The sequence below is a fragment of the Phaseolus vulgaris genome, chromosome 4 (assembly GCF_051622355.1).
Source record: "Phaseolus vulgaris cultivar YP4 chromosome 4, ASM5162235v1, whole genome shotgun sequence".
NCBI classification, from domain to species: domain Eukaryota; kingdom Viridiplantae; phylum Streptophyta; class Magnoliopsida; order Fabales; family Fabaceae; genus Phaseolus; species Phaseolus vulgaris.
In genome coordinates, this window is record NC_143501.1 from 30,729,856 (window position 1) to 30,754,158 (window position 24,303).

The window sequence follows — 24,303 nt, forward strand, 5'->3', positions numbered from 1 at the left end:
CCTCCAAATAGAGGCCACAAAGATCATCGTATAATGCACAATGCTACAAAGCTTAATCCTCCAACAATGCACAATGCTCACATATAAAACAATTTCCCATAATCCAAGGAGGACCCAGAAAGGTGAAGGTTCCTACTCCAAATCCAACTGACCTCTAAGCATGCAAAAGAAACTGTATGCTTCTTTATTGAATACGTCACACAGCTATTAGAGGACAAAACAACTTTAGGCCTATAAATATGTAACATATAATTATAAATCATTGAATCTCTGTTCAAACAGAAGACGTGATATAGATGAAAGTTTGGACTTTCAAAGGAGATTTACACGAAAGAATCCATCTATTAAAGGGGAGAAACATGGAAGTTGAACTTCGAACAAAACTCAACAGAAGATTATAAATTAACAAGGCTCCAATGTTATCAATTACCAAATGAATTATATGAAAATAAAGTTCCCCATCTCCGAGTAGTTAGCCAATGAATGCTGATGAAGCTAAACAACTCTCAAAAAGAGACACATTCAAAGCTATATTTTCATCAAGGAGAGTGGATAAATCTGACTTTGAACTTGGGAGACAAATTTTGGAATCAAAGGGGTTTTGCTTACCTAAAAGTAGACAACAAATAATAGCAAATTTAGCAAGAAATAAGAGAAAAAATTACTTTAAGAGGTAATAATGTAAAAAACATGTCATACCACATGTTTCTAAGTTCAAATATCTATGAACAATATTACAAAATGATGAGAAAATTAACAACAATTTTACACACAAGATATTAGTTGAATGGTTAATATGGGGAAAGTCCATTGGGGCTATTTGTGATCACAAAGCAAGCTTAAAGGAAATTTTCTGCGCTATCATATGTTTAATTTAACTATACTCGGTAGTGAATGTTAAACTTTAGAGGAACAAAAGGAGATAAAGGTGAGAATAGCAGATATGTGACTTCGCCAAAGAATGTGATGCAAAATGCACAGCAAGGAGACATTGGTCTGACATCTATTGAGTACAAAATAACAAAATTGGATAAGGTGATTTTTTGGACAAGTACAAAGAAGGCCATTGAAAGTAATAGTGAAGAGAGTGCATTGCTTGGCTTTTTAATCCTATGAAGTGGGGAAGAAAGATCAGGACATGGAAGAAAGTTGTTCAGCACAGAGTATCATGGTAACTTATCTTTGAGGATTTGGTTCTAACCAAGGGCAATGACATCATATGAACCATTTAACCAACCTCTCCACAAGTGTGATAAAGCTTTTGATGTTGTTGATATAATGTAAAAAGTCTAAAAAAACGACACAAAATAATTGCTTAATCAATAAAAGTCTTCTCTCATAATCTAGGGGTCAGAATACCCTTACTCAGGATCGATTTTATAATTCCTCTCACTAAGAAAGAAGGGTGTTACACCAGCTTTACGTTGTACAAAAAGGGGGTTTTGGTCTTAGTAATTTGACACATAAGAACATGCATTCGAGGAAGTGACAAGGCATTTCCATTGGAATTCTTTGTATTTAGCATTAGCCTGCATGATATCCCAAAATATGGCCCAGATCAAAATGATACGATACAAGCATAGTGATCTTCGGTTTTTCATTTTTAGCCCTTGAAAATTGAACTCATATCACTAATGGTATGCTACTTTCAACCAATTGACAAGGCATTAGTCACCCAATATATAAAGCCACAGAGCTTAAGTAGAGCCTAATAATAAGTAAATCTGTGTCACCCACCTACTGGATCTTTCAAATTCTCAGATCTAAACAGCAATAGGGGGCTTCATTCTTTCCTAAGTTTCCCCAAAAAAAATAGTATACTTTCAACTAAATAAACAGCTCAACAAAGACAGCTGGAAATAAAAGGAGCATCATGCATCTAATGTCTTTGCAAAAACACATGCAAGACGACCAACCTAGTTAAAGTCGGCACCCACTCCCTTTCGTTTTAGTTCTAAAGCAATACGTTCATTCTCAAGCTTCATTCTTTCATTCTCCAGCTTCAACTTTTCCAACTCCCGGTCTTTTTTCTTACTAAACTTCTGCCACTTGAATCTTTGTTTCTCCAGCTCCAACATCTCAACCTGAATTTGTAGCTTCTGCTCTTCTAACTGAAGTGAACGAGATTCAAACCATTGCTTCTGTAACCATGCTGCACTCATTTTTTCAGGTGCAGCTTGATTAACATCAGATTGAACCATATAAGGATTTGAAGTTTTGTTGTACTCTTGGCTGCTTAAAGCACAGCCAAAAGTGGCAGCATCTTCTTGTCCTTGCCCTGGTTTCAATCTCTTCATAGGTCGCCCCACTTCCCCATAGACTCCTCTACTATCTGCATGGGTAGCATAATTGTCCTCAAAGTCATCATGATCATCAGTTTCCACTTCTAGATCATCTTCATCGTGATCATCATGATGAGACCTTCTGATATCATCATTGTCATGATCATCTCTATTTCTATGAGCCAACTGCAGTGATCGTTGCAATTCCAGATCATGAGGTAAATGCAACCTGTTACAATTATGGTAAGAACACATCTCTTCATAAAACAAGTGTTTTGAGCTCAATATTTTTCGAACCTCCTCTTTTTCTTTCTCAGAAAGATAATCTATCACATCCAATAGAGAAGGACTCTCAACAACCTGACAAGAAGTTCCCCGGCCTAGCATATCATTAAGCTTTTTGTACCTTTTATTAAGATCATTGAATTTATCCTCACACTGCTGAGGTGAAACACGATGACCTCTTTCAGCCATGACCTTGGAAACCGATTTCCACTTCCCCTTTTTCTGTAGGACTGTAAATTTTCTCCTTGAGCCACCACAGTCAGATGTTGCATCCTCACCTATGTAAGAAACAGCCGTTATCAGAAGCCTCACCATCTTATCAGTCCACTTCACCCGCTGCCAAGGCGACCCCTTTTTCCCTCTAACTCCTTCATGATGACCATCAACACCTTCCTCGGCAAAACTTTCATCACTTGGTGAGTTCTTGTTTCTATCTCCCTGACTAAACTCAGTCATTGACATTGTCTGATCGCAGTTCTGCATGGTTCCCATTGTAAGAGGAAAACCATCTTGAACTGAGGAATGCACTGAAGGCCCTTGGCAAGGATGAGTTTGATGATGATTCACGGAATGAGGATGATGCCCTTGCCGATTAACCCTCATTGATCCAGGCAAATCAAAACCACTAAAAGAACTCCCACCTTGAACCATACCTCCCTGAGACAAATTCCCTTCCATTGCTTCTCAGTTCTCACAAACAATAAAAACATATCAAAACCAATGAACCCACCTCACATCCAATTCCACTTCACACGCATTTTCAAGTGTTCTTTAGAGAAGAGAACACAAACAACAAAATCACACAAACCCATGTTTAGTCTATCTTCCAACACATTTTCTGAAACCCACCTATCACTCTCTAGATTTTCAAGTGAAAACAGCACCTAAATCAAACTAGAACAGAACAGTACAACCCTTCTCCAAAACATCATTACATACACCAAAATTCCCAACCCACAGACATAAAACTCACAAGGGTCCCACTGAAGTGCTAAAATCACCAACCAGCAGAACAAAGAACAAATTTTCCACAAAGATTTACAAGAAAAACCAAGAAAAAACTTTCAGAAGCTAACCAGTGAGGAATCTTGGCAACTTCTTTGCCGAAAATCTGCACAAAATCTGACACTCCAGAAGTAAAGATTGGACCTTTTTCTCGAAATCAAGCCGAGAATCCCGAAACAAAGGCCAGCTACAGAAAGCAAGACATCCGCAGTAACAGGGGGAGTGAAGAAGTGCCGCAACAAACAAGGGAAAAGAGCAAGTAAAATAGTGGAGTAAAGACAAGGGTTGGTTTGTGATATGCGCAAGTTACATTGTGACCACGATATATATATATATATATATATATATATATATATATATATATATATATATATATATATATATATATATCACAGCGAAGAACCTTTATGGTTCAATGTATGAAAATATGATGTGGACCAAGGCAAGTGTATACTTTTGTTTCTTTCACAATAAAGAAAAAAAAATAACATTCAATAATCAAATTAAATTTAATAATGAAAATTAAAATGTCCTTAAATGGTAATACATTCAAATCTTTAAGACTTTTTGGTTTCTGAAAAAATCTTTTTGATTTAACTTTTATCTTAAATTTTGAATCATCTCAAGTAAAAAACATATGAAGCAAAGAGTATTAAGAATTTTTTTATTTGTTAAATTTTATTTAAAACTATAAATATGATATGGGATTCACAATACTTTTAATAATAAATTTTAACTAATAAAAAAGTGGTTAAAATGAGTCCAGGAGTATATTTTTAGTAATTTTGTCTCAAGAGTTTATTTGGTAGAAGAGAAATAGATAGGAAGGAAAAAAATAAAAGTTAATTGTTTCAAAAAGTAGAAATATAATAAAATGAAAAAAAAAATTAAGAAACTAAAAATCATAAAAGAAAGCATAGATTTGGCTTGTAGTATAATCTATTATTCTTTAGAATTTCAACCTCTCAAATTAGCACTCCCACCCCCTCTTTATTATATAACAATATTGATGAAAATAAACTAAAAAAAAAATCTTTTTATTTATTTATATTTTCTTATTTTCTTTACTCCATGCATATATTTTTTTTCTCTTTTTTTTCTCTCCTCTTTACCAACTTATATATGTGTTTCCATATCTGAATATCTCATGAATCTTGAATCTTTGGGTGATAATCCTCAGAAAAGACTGAAAATATATGTTCTCAGGGTCGTAAACATTATTAATAATATTTAATAAGTATTTGAATTTAAATAGTAATTGGGTATATTAATCATAAATTGTAATCATTCACTGTAATAAATTATTTAATAAAACTAATATGGTATATTTGTTGCATGATACATTTTAGGAGCAATTTGGAGGATCACGACAAAAATCATTTTTAGAAAACATTATTTGCTGGCCACTTTATTTTCTAAAATAATAATCTAAAAATGAAAATTAATCATTCTTAACTTCATATATATCATTGAAACTAAACATTTGTTAAAGAAAAATTTGAAATTTATATTGCCTTGTATTATTTGTCATTTTTTTGTAACTATGGATTTTCTTAAAAAAAAAGTATTTCTGTGTATTATTTTAAAGAAGTATATAAAGAAGATGAGGTTTTGGTTTACACGTTTCTATGTTGTATTTAGTCCCTATTATAATTTCCTTCTTAAATTTAAAATTTATCCTTAATCACTTTCTTCAAACCATTCATGTCAAAACTGCATTGTGTGTAAACCATAAACTTTTATTTTATTTTATTTTAATGCAAAGAGTACAAATAACTTTTTTTCTTCCTGTTAACATACACATCTTTGACTTATGAATCAATTAAAATCATATTAAATATGATTTATAAATATAAAAGCTAATAGTTGTCCTATTCATTGTAAAATGATACTATTAAAAACTATATATGTTCTACTATCAAAGCATTCAGGTTAAAGTTAAAATAAATGTTAATTGTTATTTTTAAATTATAATAATTCTATTTCTTTTTTATTTTTTATGATTCCATGCATACATGTTAAAATTATAAAGATGGAAAATAAAAAAGTAAACCTATAAAAATTAATCAACACAGATGAAATATATAATATTAAATAAAGAAAATGATAACATTAATTAGTTTTTTAATTTTTATTAACAAGTAAAGGCTTAAAAGAAACAAAAACAATAAAATTTTTACATGATTGTTGTACTGTTTTTCACTACATAGTTTTAATGCTTTAATTTTATTTTTAAGTATTTTAAATGTTTTACATTATAATACAGACTAATTATTCCTTATATCACTGCAAGTCTCATATTACATTAATTAATTAACATTAATACTTTATCAGGCGAAGCCAGCTCAAAATTGCCTAAGTCCTTAAGTAAACAATAATATTAGAATATTTAATAATATAGAATACATATTTAAAACTATTTAAAATATATTTTCTTTGACTTTTCGTTCAATCAAAATAAAACATGTAGAGTCCATAATGAGAATTTTTTTACCTTTTTTGGGAGTACTATATTTGACTTTTAAATGTATACAATTAAATTTAAATTTTCAATTTTTTGTTCACTGAATAGTTAAATTATTACTTTTATATATGTAATCATAATTACAAGTTTATTAATTTTAAAAATCAATTAAATATAATTACAATAATAAAAATAATTAATAGTGTTATTGTAAAAAGTTGTATTTAAAATGATAATATAAGTGTGATATTAATTTTGAACTTATAATAAAATTTAAATTTAACTTTAAGTATTAACTAAACTAATTATGTGTTTGAGTTAAAAAAAAAAGTGAAAAGAGTTTGAGAGTGGTGAACATAACCTACACATTATAAAACATTATAAAACATAATCATTCTAAATTTTAAAACTTTTTACCAATGTATGGAGGAACATTGTAGTCCTACATTAACACCCCTCCCAAACTCATATCACACCAATACCATAGTGAAGAAAAAAAAAAGTTAAGACATTGTAGGATATGAACTTGTCAATCTCTTCAAATTAGATTTCACTAAGTCTACAGAATTAGATTTCACTAAGTCCATGAAAGTAGTTTTATCTGTTGTGGCATTCATCTAACAATCATTACATCTATATACAATAAGTGCAATTAAGAAACTCATAAATATAACTAGTGAACATTATCAACCAAAAGAAATAATATTTATTACTCCAATAAAGTTATTTATGAAAGTTTGCTTCATATTCATCCAAGTGAGCACCCATGATGCAAGATTATCATCATTGTACAAATTGTGATAAATAAGATAATTAAAATATGAAAGTATTGGTAATTAAAGATGTTCCTGATGGTGTTTCAACATATTCTTACACTAAAAAATTCATGGTTTTCCTACATCTTAAAGTTCCATCATACTATTATTATAGATGAGATGTTCTTGATAAATATGTGATATCATTTTGGTCAATGTTTGACCTATGATTCATAAATATGTTTGACTTTATGATTCATAAAGGACAAGTGAGTTACAATAACTATTTTTTATATATTTTAATGAAAAATATAGCGGTTAGGACAAGTGCATTTGACCATCCTCTTAATTGTTTTCCTACTTGAATCTTTTACTTCCTAAAGTTCTACCATATCATTGACCTTGATAAATACATGATATCTTTATGGTCAATGTTTGACCCTATGATTCATAAATGGCAAGTGAGTTACAATAACATTTTCTATATATTTTAATGGAAAATAAAGCAATGAGGATGAGTGCATTTGACTATTCTCTTAATTGTTTCCCTACTTAGATATTGTACTTTTTAAAATTCCACCATATCACCATTCATAAGATGGTATTGCTAAATATAAGATATCATTTTGGTCAATGTTTGACGCTATAATTCATAAATGACAACTGAGTTATAATAACAATTTCTATATGTACCGACTAGTCCTTGGACGTCGTTGACCGCTAGTAATGATGATGGGGTCACGTAAGTTGGGTCCCACGAGCGACGTGGACCAATGTCTCACAAGGAACGTGAGCCAAGGTACCGAGGAGTGATCAGGCGTCGGTAGAATGTGTCACCAAGGCATAACTTCGTAGTAGAATTGAAGGACCTGATCATTGTCCCCAACATAGCGGAGAGATTGAAGATGTCCACTAAGAGTGACAAGAAGTTGGGACCCAACAAGAATGCCTGGTGCAAGTTCCACCAAGCGTTTGGCCACCCCATACGCAACTGCTTGGCATTGGGGCACCAGTTAGATGAGCTAGTGAAGAATGGATTCCTAAAGGACTACTTGGTAGAGTCGCAGGGAGCCCAGAATTCGACGGCGTCAGGAGAAGATAAGGGGCACGAGATACCTATGCATGGCGAAATCCACACTATTGATGGGGGATTTTCAGGTGGAGGGTGCACTGCTTCTCAGTGAAAGGAGTACGTCCAAGCGGTGATGCCAGTAGAGGCGCAAGAGGCAGATCAGGCCCTTGATGTCAACCTAGTCTTCACCAGGGTCGACCTCCGGGATGTCGTCCCCCACGACAATGACCCAATGGTGATCTCAGTAGTGACCGTGGGAAGAAAGGTACACCGTTTGCTAGTGGGCCAGGGAAGCTCGACAAACGTGATATTCTGAATGACCTTCAACAAGCTGCAGTTGTCCCCTGACCAATTGAGGTCTTATACTTCCTGTTTGTACGGCTTCGCGGGAGACCAGGTGGATGTGCGTGGACACTTAGAGTTGAGGATCACCTTCACTGATGGTGTCGCGTCCCACACAGAGAATATCAGGTACCTCGTCGTCAATGCCCCCTCCGCGTATAACATATTGTTAGGTACATCTACGCTGAACAGGCTGAGGGCAGTGGCGTCAACGAGGCACATGAAGATGAAGATGCCTAACTTGGGAAGAAGGGTGATAACCATCAAGTCGGACCAGAAAGAGGCTAAGAGATGCTACGAAAATAGCCTCAAGACCAAGAGAGGAATGTTCATGGCCGCCACCAGGGCACCAAGTGAAGAAGGGGTCGCCCCTGTAGAGATCGCTCGTGTAGAGGTCGCCTGGGAGAGGCGACCCGAACCAGCAGGAGACGTTCTGGAGAGGGAGATCGGGGGTAAGACATTCAAACTTGGCAAATCACTAGGCCAAGCAGCACAAGACCAGATCGCCGAGGTCATAGCACGACATCAGGATGCCTTCGCATGGTCCGTCTCGGACATGCCAGACATAGACTCGGACTTCCTGTGTCATCGCCTCACCATGGACCCAAGGTCAGGCCTGTTCGGTAGAGAAGAAGGAAGTTCAATGAAGAGAGACGGCAGGTCATAAAGGAAGAGACGAAGAAGTTGCTGAGCGTCGGCCACATAAGGGAGATCCAGTACCCTGAGTGGTTGGCAAACGCGGTCTTGGTGAAGAAGGCCAATGGGAAGTGGAGGATGTTTGTTGACTTCACGGACCTCAACAAAGCTTTCCCGAAGGACTCGTATCCTCTACCAAGCATTGACGCCTTGGTGGATAGTGCCTCAGGCTGCAAGATGTTTAACTTCCTAGATGCTTTTTCTAGTTACAATCAAATTAAGATGCATCCCAAGGACGAATGCAAGACAACGTTCATGACAGAGCTGTCTTGCTACTATTACACATTGATGCCCTTTGGGCTGAAGAATGCAGACATCACCTACCAGAGGTTGATGGACAGAGTCCTTGCTCCCATGATATGGCGAAACATGCAAGCTTATGTGGACGACATGGTGGTAACGTCACAGGTGAAAGATCAACATGTGGCTGATTTAGAAGAGCTATTTATGACAATAGCAAAATACAAACTTAAGCTAAACCCCAAGAAGTGCGTGTTCGGGGTGGAGGCAAGTAAATTCTTTGGTTTCTTACTCACCGAGCGTGGGATAGAGGCAAACCCCGAGAAGTGCCCTGCAATTCTTGCGATGAGAAGCCCAATCTTAGTGAAGGAGGTGCATCAGTTGATAGGGCGGATGACCGCTCTGTTTAGGTTTGTATTAGTTGGAGGAGACAAGGCTCACCCTTACTTCCAGTGTCTGAGGAGGAACAACAGGTTCATCTGGACCAGAGAGTGCGAAGAGGCGTTCCTCAAGCTGAAGGAATACCTAACCAGTCCCCCAGTGTTGTGCAAGCCACAACTGGGTACTCCACTCTGCTTGTACTTTGCTGTGACGAAGCGGGCGATCAATTTGTCCCCGGGCGCCCCTTGGCGGCGAGCAAGCAAGGGCATTAGCTAGCCTAGCCCGTTTCTCTTCGTTCAGCACCATGCCTGGGTAAAGATCAAAATGCAAAAGGTCAGCAAAGCAGTAAACGCATGGACATGGAAAGGTAGAGTATACGAGTATAACAGTATGCTAATAGACATAACAAGGTAAGGCAATAAAAGATGAACCAATGTAGCCCTTGTGACTAGAGGCGCTGAATTCATGTTTGATCAGTTGGGTAGTGTTGAACACCGCCCCTAAACTCAAAAGAACATGGCACACTTCGCGGTCGGGAGGGGCCAGTTCCTCCAGGGTTTTGGGTTTCCTAAGCTTTAGTTCCCTCATCCAGTAAAGGGGGAACCCGTCCAACAGAGTAGGGTCGTGCTCAGTGCAACACACCCTAAGGAACTTCCCTTTGAAGCCCTTGTAAGATTGTTGGAAGAGCGTGAGGAGAACTCTCCCTGCCACGCCACTGAAGCTCACCCAGAGGTTCTTCCTGGGGCTCTTGGCTTCAAAGAAATGGAGGAAGACGTCGACTGAGGGAGGGTGCCCAAAATTATTGCACAATATAGAAAAGACCCTCATGAAGGCCCAGCTGTTGGGATGCAGCTGGGCGGGGGCCACGTTGATTTCCGTCAACAACGCCTCTCGAAGCCAGTGAGGGAGAGGCGTAGGTTAATCCGTTTGAAGACAGTCTGGTAGAGGAAGAAGAAGGGCTCTCCTTCATTGGCCTGGTCATCGGCACACACGGGTTCACCCTTAGCATAGGGTCGAACCGAGACATAAGCATCGCTTTCGCACCCAAAGACGCGCCTTATATAGTCAGGCTCCCCTTCCTTGTGTTTCCTCACGTCTTCGAGTTGAGGGTAAAGGTTTCAGCGAGAAGCTCAACAGAGGCCCAGGGGTACAAGACTCTGTAATCTACGTTGGGTGGAGGGTTGGAGGTTGTTTTCGTTCGAGCCATCTCGAAGAAAGCTAAAAAGCAAGAAAAGGAAAGAAGAAAACGAAGGTTTAGAAGAAGGTGATGGTGTAACTCAACAAAACCAGAAAAACCCCACACTCAAAGAAAAAACCCAGAAAAACAGAGGGACATAGGAAAATAAGAGGAAACCTAAAATGCAAAAATTTAAACACTCTCAGGCAGTTATCAAAGTGCGAAATCAAAAAACAAGGGCGATCAATGGATAAAAATCATACCTTTGGTTGGTGAGAGTTGAAAGTTCTAGTTTTTCGCAAGAGAGAAGTGAGAGCGTTTGAAGAATAAGGTCAAGTGATTCCAAAAGTTTCTAAAAGTGATGGAACAGTGATCGAAGCGCCCATTTTTGAATGCTTAACGTAAACTAAGAAGCGCAAGCGGCGTTAAGTCCTGACCGTTGATCAAGACACGTGTGCGCAAATTAAAATGGGCACAAAGAAGCGTCACTTCGGTGCACTGCTCACGTCCCGTCAGATAGAGCCACGAAGGTCGCCAGGGCGAGGAATTAGTCTCTTCGCTGAACAAGTTACAACTCGAGACTGGGGGTTTGTGTACCGACCAGTCCTCGGACGTCGTTGACCGCTAGTAATGATGATGTGGCCACGTAAGTTGGGTTCCACGAGCGGTGTGGACCAGTGTCTCACAAGGCACGTGAGCCAAGGTATCGAGGAGTGGTCAGGCGTCGATCATCAGGATGTACTAATGTGTCCTCGGCAATGCAGTGAGGGCAATGTGACATCGGACCTCGGTGACTCAAACAACAGAGCTAGGCCACGAGAGGTGGATCCTTGACCACACACCAGTTATCATTTAGGGAGAAGCCTAGATCACGAGGGGTTTATGCGTGTGGCGTGGATGATGCGTTCAAGCGTAACACGAGGAAAGAGCCACTAGAAGAGATACGACCTGGAAGGATCACATTCCACGGGTAAAACTGCATGCATGGCGCGTGAACAACTAGGGCACTCCCAGGACAGATGGCCCCAAAGATTAGGTGCACAAGTTGGTACCCAGGTGGTCATCCCGTCAGAGGTTGCACTCCAGTAAGGGAGCCTTATGCGCTATATTGCCCTAAGAGTGGGTGATAGCGGTGCTAAGGCACACCCTCAATAATGCTAGTTGCGGTTAGCGGAAACCCTAGAGTATATAAAGGGTAGTATTAACCCTAATAAGGGAGGTAGTTTTTGAGAGGCGATTCAGAGGCAGTTTTCATACGCGAGTTTTTACAGAATACAGAGTTTACACAGAGAGCTTTTTACAGCTTACTTTCGGTGTTTCCTAACCCTATACTGACTTGAGAGTCGGAGTGCAAACGGCCTCTAGGGCGCCCTTTGTCTTTGCATTTTCAGGTGTTTGATCGAAGGAAGGCACAAACGAAGGCAGAGATAATTGGACGTGTGATCATCGTAGACGTGCGAAGGCAATCGAGTCAACCGGCAAGAACACTATATATTTTAATAGAAAATAAACCAATAAGGACAATTTACTCTTTTAATTATTTCTCTACTTAAATCTAGTACTTAAAATTTAGTTTGAATAATAAGTACTTTCATCACTAATTGATCACAACTAAGTACCAATGAAAATTTGCATGTTATTTTTTATATTTAATTTTAAAGAAGGGTGCATACATATATCATTATATAATAATAGATTGAAGAAGTAAATATGTTGAAGTAAATAGATTATATATTTAATATTATTGTATGTTTATGGATGATGAAAGTTATTTGGAAGGATACCTTCACTTTGATTATAGGTTGTATAAAAATGGTCCACACAATTTTTGTTGTACCTTAGGTTGCACAAAACATGTTGAATTGTATGAGTTCTTAATTAGTTCAAAGTAATTTTCACAACAATCATTTTGATTGTATATTCAATATGTACAATAACTAATTTATTATGAGCATTATTTTTGTAACGATTAAAATAGTCAAATAAGTAATATCTTATTGATAAAACATGTTTGTACCTCATTTATATGAGTGTTCATTGGAGAAAGACATGTAAAATGTTTTATTGTGCATATATGGTTCTTCATAATGAAATCATCTCTCTATAAGTTTCGACATTCATTCCATATGAACATGTCATAATACAAAAAACATAGTATTGTTGCACGTACTAGTAATGCTTGTGTAGACATCATAACAAAGATGAAAACGTACACACAACATGAACTTGAGTCTTTGTCAATTTTATATTAGGTTTTGGAATGAATGTGCACATAAAAAATTTGATAATCAAAGTGTAGAGAAGTGTTATTCATGAATAAATGTGTATTATATACAAAGATCATGGTACAAATATCACCTCAAGAACATCTTCAATGTCATAATCATTTGTGATTATATCTACATAACTTCATTTTTTCCTTTTCAACTTTTGTACATGGCATTTTTCTTTTTGAGAATGTATTTTTTATTTATATTAATAGCAAAACAACTTTGTTTTAGATGATCATTTTTTATTGTAGGATGAAATGTTTGGAATGACAATTTTTTTTCTTAGGAAACTAACTCTATCAATTTTTATTGATGTTTTACCATGTTGTTATAGATTTATATGCCCATGTCACATGTTTGACATATTACGATGAATGAAATGTTTTTTTATTAAAGATTATCACATATTATTATTATACAAACTTAGTGTTAATAAAAAGAAGCACACTCGCAAATATTTGTGGGAAAAATCTATTACAACTTCAAAATGGGTACCCTTGAATAAAAGGTATGAGTAAATTTGATATTCGTTCATTAATGGGGTTGAGGTGAATATTATACTTTCCTTTCTAAAAGTTAAGAAAAACTCATTGTGATGTTAAGGGTTTTTTGTGCATCCTTCGCTTCACCACCTTTCCTTTACTCCATCGTATGTTCCTGATTTCATCGTATGTTTTGCACTTTATTATTCGTCCATTACAACAAAAATAATTTTAGATAACAATGAAAAATCATGGCCTAAATTATAAAAATTGTTGCCTAAACTTTAGGTAAAAAATTCATAGTCATGGTTTAGGTGGTTGTGGACTAAAATAATAGGCAATGGTTTTTTTGTTTAGTTAAAGATCATTGCCTAAAATTTGACATTAAACAGCACTCTTATAATCACTTTTATGCAATGGTTTTTTTTGTTGCTTATACTTTTAAGCCAAATTATTAAAATTGTGAACATATGTGACAACATTTTTTTTAGGTGTTGATTAAAGTCTAAAACAATAATACTATGTTTAAATAAGGATTATAAAATTGTTGTCTATAATCCATTAGGCAAAACTTTTTCATATATGTAAAAATATAGAAATACAACCATTTAAATAAATTTTACTATATTATTTTAAATTTTGTTTATATATTTAAGTTATGCTATTTTAAATCGTTTATTTATAGTTTTTTAAAGATATTAAATAAAATAAATGTATGTTATTAATTTAGTAAAAATTAAGTAAAATAAACAAATTAAAATTATTAATTAAAACACTTATAATATATACTATAATTTAAAATATATTTGCTATTATTATCAACGTTATAAACAAACTGCTGAATGAAAGTGATACCTTCATAAAAAAAATAGTCATATTTTCAATCAAATAAATGGATATCATAAATTGCAATATCTAAAAAATTCTTGTCACATAAAAAATTCAAGAATATATACTTTTCTAAGTCTAAAGTAGTTGATAAACCTTTCTAAATTAGAGTTATTACAAATTTAATTAACGAAACTAGTATGAATTTTTCTACTCTCATCTCAGACTTTAATATCATCATTCTTAAACATGATTTTTATCAACAAACCGTAAAAAATAAAAATAAAAAAATTTATTTTAAAAATGGGACCGAACAAACTATTTATTTTTCAACCTACAATCATTTCAAGAATAATTATCAATAGTCTATGTTATTCATTGTTCTACCAAATCCATAGAAAAAAACAGTAAGATAACTTGAATAGCATATATAAACCAAACATTAGCTATAATCCTGCAGATTTTATAAGCCTAAGAAATATTTTAAGTGCCCAAAGACATTACAACCCATAAAAGCCTATGTAAAAAATATGGAATTAATGGTTGTCAAATATATTAAAAAGAAAGTACTTAAAAATGGGGAGTGTAAATTGGTACAAAACATACTTCCTAGTTGGCCAGTAAAAAGTCAAGAGAACACTACAACTAAATTATAACAAATATTAATTAAATGATAATAATGATTGACAATGGTAAAGGCTCAATGATAATATCAGTGCTATTAATGTACGACATCCATAATAGTAATTATATCTTACAACATCATAATATATATTAGTAATAATAGGAATTACACTAGTAACAAAGTTGTAATAATAATAATATAACATGATTAAAATTATTTTATCTTTATTTTGTGTCTTATTTTCTATCTGTCGGCTAATTTTCTTGTGCTGATAACCATTATAAAAATATAATGGAGCATTATAAAGATGATCATGTGTTGACAAACTAGATCTACTCGTCACCAAGCAACATTTTCATTATAGGCTGGCAGAAGTTCAACCAAAATAAAACGTCGAATGATTATATTTGGATATGGTTAATTCAAATTCAAGACAACTTGATAAATCTCTTAAGAATTTCACATACTCTCTACGGTGAATTACACAATAACTTTATTTTCTTTCATATCAACAACTACGAAATTGAACAAAGCAAAGGTAAACAGAGAATTGAGACCTAGTCCTTGACTTTGAGATTCATATGTGCTCTTTGATCCTAGGTCTTCCTTTCTTCTTCATGGCTTCCTCTGCCTCCAGATGAAGACATTTTCACAAGTTGTTGTTACTCTCACTTCAAAATTAAACCTATCAGTGAGAACATGGTATTTTTATTGTTATTAATTTTGTAAGGATGAATGTTGGAAATACTAACTGTTAAATGATGAAGTTCTTAACTTGTTATGTGAAAATAAATACCTATCATTATCCATTAATGTAACTTTTGTTAGAAGCCCAGGATTGTATTATTGGTGTTATATTTGATAATAAGCCCATGATCTAGTGTGTCATTGAGATACCTTAGGATCCGTTTAACTGCCTTCCAATGATGCTCTTGAGGACTGTGCATGAACTGAGAGACTTTATTCACAGAAAAGGTGAGTTCTGGACGAGTGATGAGCACATATTGAAGAGCACCCATTGTGGATCTGAATAAAGAGGGATCAAAAAAGGATGCAGAAGCATTTTGTGGAAGCTTTAAGTTGGTAATCATAAGTGAAGGTTGTGTGTGGGACTCAATCATGTGCGTTCGTTGAAGAAGGCTTTGAATATATTGACACTGTGATAAGTACAAACATCCATCTTGAAGAGTGGAGACATCAATACCAAGAAAGTGAAGTAGAGGACCCAAGTCCTTTAGAGCAAAAACAACTAAGAGTGGAAATAAAAGCAATAATATCAGTAGGTACAAATCCAGTGATAATTATATCATCTACATATATGAGAACAAACAAAGAAGAAGAATGAGTAAACCTAACAAACAATGATGGATCACTAGTGGTGGAATTAAAACCAAGACTTTGAAGAGTGATACTTAGCTTTTTATACCATGAACGTGGTGCTTGTTTGAGGTTGTAAATAGCTTTGTTAAGCTTACACACTAGTTGTGATTGGCAGAGATAAAGCCAGGTGGTTGTTGCATGTAGACATCCTCATGTAGATCACCATTTAAAAATGCAAGATTGATGTCGATTTGATGAATGTTCCATTGAGCAGACACTGCGTGAGCAAACACCACTCTGATGGTAGTATGTTTGATTACAGGACTAAATGTCTTTGAATAGTCAAGACCTTCAGTTTGACTAAACCCCTTGGCCACAAGTCGTGCCTTATGTCACTGAAATGTGCCATTTGCATGATACTTATTCTTGAAGATCCATTTGTAGCCAACAATGTTTGCTCCTGGTGGTAAAGGAGTCAAAGTTCAGGTTCTATTTTCGATCAGAACACGATATTCATCTTTCATGGCTTGATTCCATTGAGGAGATTGGAGTGTAGTTTTGAAATTGACAGGTTCAGAAGGCACAAGAGATAGAGTAGAAAACTGGGATGTGTTTCAGTGACCGTGGAGGAAGATAATGCCAACATTGACACACATGATGACCAATTTTAGAACACAATTGACAGTGAACCTGGTTAGGTGATGTGATTCCAATAACATGATGGAGATATGATACGAACATGTTATCGATTCAACAAGAGTTGGAATATGATTAGGCACTTTTTAAGAATTGGATCAATGTTCTTATCATTCAAGAACACACCAAAACACAAGTAACCAAGCCAAACTCACATAGAAATCCATTTTTGGACATATGAACCGATTAAAACAAGAAACAACACAAATGAACCGATTAAAACTCAAGGAAACACAATTAAAATCACAAGAACAACAAACTAAATGAAACTACCAAATATAAACACAAGACAAACAAGTTCTACCGATTGAAATGTCAAGAAACAACAAAGACATGTTTTAGAGTTTGTTTTGGAATGGAAATGGAAGAAGGAGATGAAAAGAACAAGGAAACTTATGTGGTTGGAGCTCTTGGAAATGTGAACGCCACTTGAAGGATGATTGGCTTCAAGATGAGTGTAGTTGCCGCCACTTGAGAGACCAAGAATTCACTCAAGATAAGATTAGAAGAGAAGAAGACACAAGTCTCTCTCAATTCACTCACCAATTTGGGAGAGGTTCAATACTCACAAAATCAATCTTATTATTTCAAAGACCTATGCACCCCTTTTATAATAGAGAGGGTTGGTCACAAAGTACAAGAGAAGCTTACAAGAGAAGCTTTTGAAAGGTCACCTTCCAACTCCTTCTATTCTAGCGCCTAAAGGAGTGTGAAGGGGCACCCTTCTAGTTCCTTCCTAAAACTAACGCCTAAGGTGCTATACAACGGAGGTGTCTTTTAAGTTTCCCTCTTTGGCACCCTTCTAAACACTACTCTATATGTTTTATATTTTTATACAAAAGAAACTACAAAGAGAGATATTAATTTGGAGCCCATTCTTGAATGCTTGTAGTCTTCTTTTAGGCCTGATCGTCTCTTTATTTAATTTCTTCTTTAATTTTGAGAAGACTAGAAGGAAGAACTTTAAATGCTTGGGTGGATGACCTCTTCCTCCATTAGTGAAATCCTCTTCTTTTTTATCTCCATCATTAGGTTTCTAGGATCCAGAAGGAGAGGAGGTCCAAGAATCACAGTGAAATGGACAAGGTCCATTAGATCGAGAATATCTACTTGAGGGTTTATGCGGAAAACGACCACCACAAGAGTATTGATTGAACGACAGACGAAAAGATGGGGTTTGATGATACTGAGAATGAACAGAAGAAGCATTAGCTTGAAAAGGGGAGTTATACCTCTGAAAACTTTCTTCTTCAGCAAGTAAGAGAGATTCAATCTCATTGATTGAGTAAGGATTTGTGCGAGACGTAACAACAACAATAAAAGCATTGTATTCTTCTGGTATCCCTTCAAGAATACTTTCAATGTGATCTTCAGTAGTAATTGGGGAACCGATTGCATCAAGCATGTTGACAGCCTTTTTAATATCATGAAGGTAAACAAAAATCGTTTTGTCATTCTTGGGAGTCTTTAGCAGCAACTTCATCTTCTGAATTTGAGCACGCATATGAGAGGCAAATTGTTCTTGAAGACATTTTTATATTTGCGCCGAAGAATCCAAACCCACGACTTTTGTAAGAATCAGTGTAGTCATTGAAGCAAGAAGCTAGGTGATGATAAGCTGATCTTGTTGTTAATATTGAAGAACTTCCTTTGATGGTTGAGAAGAAGAAGATGAAGGGGACAAAGAAGGAACCTGATTTCCTTCAAGAAACTTCAAGAGTTTGAGACCATGTATAGTGGCAAGAACTTGATGATGTCAGAGAACAAAGTTATCTTCATCAATTTTGAGGCTTATGAGAGTGGTGAATTGCTGAATAGAGACCATTGGAAAAGAAGATGAAAGAAAAATAGAAGAGGAAGAAGAGGAGGTTAGGGACGAAGACATGTGTAAAAAAAAAGGCTCATAATACCATGTTAACATGAGAGAGAATGAGTGGAACGCATAAAGAGATAAAAGAGTAAAATACTCATGTATTCAGTTGTATATTAACTAATACAGAGGTGTGAAATATATAGGCAAAGATACACCCAGAGTACTAACTAAACTAACTTAAGTAATCTGCTTAACAACTTTGATGCTATCAAACATCAAACATGCATTTCCTATTTCATAGTATGACAACTTGTTTCATTCATTTCAAAGAATACTTACAACAATAATTAAAGTTTCTTTAAAAGTTAAGTTTTAATGTATGAGAATGTGGGATAGCATTTATGGGAATATAGCAGCAAGAGTTGCATCAAGGGCAGAAGATTCATATTGGAATATTATACTGAACGTTTATGCTAAAAAAGAAAAATAATAGTTTGCAGCATAACACTCGTTACTGAATTTAACTCGGTCTTTTTATATTAAAAAATACTTGTGCATCTTTATTGTGAAACTGATTTTTAATTTAATCATATATAAAAAAATTCAATTCAATACAAAAAAATCTTCACTCTTAATCATCTACAATTGCGATAAAATAAAATTAAAGTTCAATATTTTATACTTGATAATAAAGTTAGTACATAAACAAGTAATAAATAAACAGAAGTTGTTAGCACATCTTATTATTAAAAAGGTTAAAGAGAAAGCCAATAAATAAAATTATTTAAAGAAAGAAAATATTGAATATAGAAATAAATTAGTAATTTATCAAACAATTTTCACAAATCCACTACTTTCTTCTTATTTCACACTTTCAAATTTTTTTTCAAATTTTTCTCTATAAATTATCACAAATCACCTATATTATATACACAAAATTCTCACAATTCAAAACTTCATAAATAAATAAATCACTCCTACCAAACAAATCATAAAATAACAAACATAAGCATGCACAAGAAAGAAAGAAGAATTTATTTGCATCCTTGAAGGCATGATGGATGTGTTTCTATTATGAAGGTAAATAAGATTTATAACCTACACTATATTACAATATAATCCATGTACCTCCTAACTCACTTTATCATAACTAAAGAAGCAGGTAAGTTCAAAAGACAAACAATGTCACTTCACTTGTCAATTTAACTTTTATGGATTAGTGTGGTTTTTTCTTCTTCTAGCTAAAATATCGAGTAACTTTTTAGCTTAACAAGTATCCAAGATTTTTAACTATGGTGGTCCATTTTTTTTATCAGCAATAAAATAAATTAAATTAAGTGGGATACTTCAGGGGTATCCCAACCCGTATACATCAACCATATAGATAGTTCTCCATAGGACATGGAGATAGCAACCAGAAATGGCTTAACCTACATAAAACACCAAAGCAACTAATGAACAACATCACTTAGTGGACACCTAAACCCAACAACCCACTCCCTTAATAAGAGAGCAATTAGCACACAAAAGGTGCATCAATCATGACAATACCACCAAAGAGATGTGGTAGGACCAGAAAACAATAACCGTACCCTGAATTCTTTTCTTCATCTTTATAAAGGACAACAAAAAACTCCTCCTGCATTCTAACAGCAACCTGCCATCCCCTTACCATCATCCTTTTGTTCATTCATTTCACGTTAAAAACCGTGACAACTTTGTATTTATGCCTCCAAACTTCACTCTTATTCCACTATTGTACAAGACATACATATGACTCCAGCACCTCCACACCGACTCCAACCAGCACCTGCACCTACATCTTTTCCGTTTCCAACTGCAAGCACACCAAATCCTTATGTAAACAACTGTTCACATCAAAACCAACCTACAACCTTACGATTGCAATTGCAGCCTCAAGCACATACCATGGCTGAAGCACCACAAAGATACTAAAACTGGATTCAGGAATCTCAATTGCAACCTCCACACTCTAGAATGAATCTGAGAATTGGGCTCTTGGTGCAACGCCAGTTCCAAAATCCGGCCTTGATAAGTGCACCTCTCAAGTAGAGTAAGCTTGTCAATACTCACCCAACCCAGTACAAACCAGCTTTAGAAATCTTCAAAAGGACTCCCTTGGCAGCACCAAAAATGCACCTAAATTCGAATCCTAGGCACCATTCAGCAGCATCATTGAGGCCCTTTAACTTCTGATTGTCCACATTATCTTGAAACTTAGTCTTCATAAACTACTATTTTTGTAACCTCTATTTAATACAACTTACAAGCATCAAACCTTTAGTTTCTCCAGCACATCAACACCTTATCTTCCTTGGGTCACCACGGCTTCCAGCAGAGACACAAACCTTCTACACCATAAATCTAATTGCTAGAATCCTAGAACTTGATATTAACCCACCAGATCAAGCATCATCACCAAGATAAAAACCAGAATTTTATCCAGCCTCTCAATCCGACAAAGGGTAACCAGCGAATCAGCTCCATCACAACCAACACACCATTAGTGTCCGCGCCAGCAGATCAGCAAACCAGCAGCACCAGCAGCACCAGCAGCACCAGCAACCACCAAGTCAGCCAACAACTCCTGCCAGAGCCAGTGAACCAGTTCAACAGCACCTCTCAGTGATAAGTGGTTCATCAATCAACATGCACCAGCCACTACAACATTCCAGACTACCTGGTTTAACTCCATCTGCCGCATCTTGTAGCCTACTACCATAAGCAAGGGTAGTAGGCTACTACCTCCTTAGCATCTTTGTGCTTCACATATAGTGCAACAAATCTGCTACTCCCCCCATCCACCCCACTTTTCACTACCTCCCTCCTTCAAGACATAGCAACACTGCCCTCCCTATTGATTCAAAGCAACTTGGTTTCACCTACTACCGTTTACTTATAGCTACTAATGCATGGTATTGGATTTAGAATCCAATATGCAAAGCCGTAATTAAAGTTATGTGCCCTATGTTTCATCCATAACCATGATTTAAGCTGGGCCTTTTGGAACACTTCTTCTGCATCAGCAACCCCTTGGTTGAATACAACTGAATTTCTATGCTCCCACAAACACCGGATTACAGCTGCCCATACCCCTTTCCATACCAGGTTTTGTTTATTACTACTTTGCACTAGGTGAAAGCTCTCAAAGTGAGATAACAGGTCTTTATGTTGGATGAAAAGAATTCCAATCCATTTGAAGCACATGGACCAAACACTCAATGCATAAGTGCATTCCAAGAAAAGGTGTTGGCAATACTCTTCCTCAGATTCACATAGGGCGCACACCGTGGTGTTCAACACCACCCCTCTCCTACTCAAACACTCTCTTGTTGGCATTCTATCTAATAGTACCCTCCACGATTTGAGCACCACATTTGGGAACACCTTGATTTTCCATAAGTACTTGAACACATCAATATTGGGGCCCCTTTCATACTTAGCTAGGCATTTGTAAGCAGAAGACACTGTAAAGCACCTTGATTCAGCACCTCTCCATACTTGGGCGTCCTTCTCATCCTTAAGGACATTGGCTCTGGAGATGTGCCTAACAAGCTCTATTTCCAACGGTACTTCCCACTCAAATCTAACACGCCTCCACCTTAAAGTCCACTGCCACACCGAGTCTTCCCACACACCTACCTCTTCCACCTTTTGACCCTGGTTTAGTGACAAGGAGTATAATCTGGGAAACGTAGATTTAAGAGTAGTATTTCCAATCCACACATCCTCCCAGAACCTTACTTTATCTCCTCTCCCTAGCTTCCATCCAATTTCTTCTCGAAACCACATTTCTCCTCCTCCCTCCTTACATACCTTCAATAAATCCTTCCACCACTAGGATTGTAGTTTCACAGATGTTTGGGGAGTCCCAGGTTCCAAACCATACTTAGATTCCAAGCACTCCTTCTATCTCACTTTCTCATTAGAACTACAACGCCATTTCCACTTAGCCAGAAGCGTAGTATTGAACTTACGGATGTCTCTGAGACCCAAACCTCCTTCCTCTCTCGATTTACATAAAGTTTTCCAGCTAATCCAAGAGATCGGTCTCTTCTCCTTTCCCCACCCCCACAAAAACCTTCTCTGGATACTGATGATGCTTTTACATACCGCTTCCGGAGCTCTAAACAAAGACAGGTAATAGAGTGGTATAGCTGTGATGACAGATTTTATAAGACAAATTCTTCCCACCATAGATAGGAATCTTCCTTTCCACACACTAAGTCTGGATTTAAGCTTATTCAACACTGGCTCCCAGAAGGATTTCTTCCTTGGGTTTCCCCCCACTTCCAGACCCAAGTAGGTAAATGGGATACCCATCTGTGCACAGTTCAAGGTCTTTGTATAGCATACAACATTGTTTCTAGGGACATTTATGCCTACTAGCTTTGATTTATGAAAGTTAATCTTCAGGCCTGAGGCTAATTCAAAACCCCTTAGAATAGCTTTCAGAGTCAGCACATTGGTATAGGCATCCTCGCAGAAGAACAAGGTATCATCTGCAAACTGTAGTATACTCAGTTCAACCTCCTTTCTTCCAAATTTGAGGCCTGCTAGGATGTTGGACTTCACGGCTTGTCTTACTAGCCCAGCAAGGCCTTCAGTAACCACTAAAAAGAGGAAGGGGGCTAAGGGATCTCCCTGTCTCAACCCTCTTGACTGTTTAAATTCCTCCGTAGGTCTCCCATTGACAAGAACAGACACAGTAGCGCTTTCCATGCATCCTTGAACCCACTTAATCCACTTATAGTGAAACCCCATCCTGTGTAGCATATCATAGAGGAACTCCCATCTGACTGAGTCATATGCTTTTTCAAAATCCACTTTTAGGCATAACCCACTCCTCCCACCCCTCCTTAGGTCCTCTATCACCTCATTTGCCATTAGTATACTATCTAGAATCCCTCTGTCCTTTAGGAAAGCCGATTGACATTCATCAATAATAGAAGGTAGAACCTTCCTTATCCTGCCAGCCAGCACTTTAGAAATGATTTTATACAACGCCCCCACCAAAGAAATAGGTCTGTATTGTTCAAGCTTGACAGGGTCCCTTACTTTGGGTACAAGAGCTATAAAAGAGGTGTTGCAACCCTTCGGGATACACCCAGTTTCATGAAATAGTCTCACCGCTGCCACCACCTCCTCCTTTATGACATTCCAACTTTTCTTAATGAAGTTGAAATTAAAGCCATCCGGACCCGAACTCTTTGTACCTTCACAATTCCACACCGCGTCCCGTATTTCTTCCTCAGAGAACACTGCTATGATACCCAGACTGTCCTCCGAGGATAGTGCCTTAAACTCAACCGCATCAAGTCTAACTCCAAAATCTTTCGTTGATTTAAATCTACTGTCAAAGAGCTTCTTCGCTTCAAGGCGCACTGTACTAGGTTCCTCACACCATTGTCCCCCTACCTCGACTCCCTTGACTTCATTCCTAAGTCTTCTCCATCTCAACGACGAGTGATAAAACTTGGTACAAGAATCTCCATTCTTAAACCAGCTTGCTTTAGCTTTTTGGCACAAGAGGGAATCTAATTTTTTCT

At 36.4% G+C, this 24,303-nt stretch overlaps 1 protein-coding gene across 1 annotated transcript; it reads right to left on the minus strand.

The window, feature by feature from the left end:
- Positions 1 to 252: 252 nt before the first annotated feature.
- On the minus strand, positions 253 to 3,874 carry LOC137837352 (uncharacterized). The gene is made up of 2 exons (XM_068646333.2): positions 1,917 to 3,874; positions 253 to 609 (listed from the first exon to the last, which is right to left on the minus strand). The coding sequence occupies exon 1, from the start codon at positions 3,243 to 3,245 to the stop codon at positions 1,917 to 1,919; it is 1,329 nt and encodes a 442-aa protein (XP_068502434.1). The 5' UTR covers positions 3,246 to 3,874; the 3' UTR covers positions 253 to 609.
- Positions 3,875 to 24,303: the final 20,429 nt, after the last annotated feature.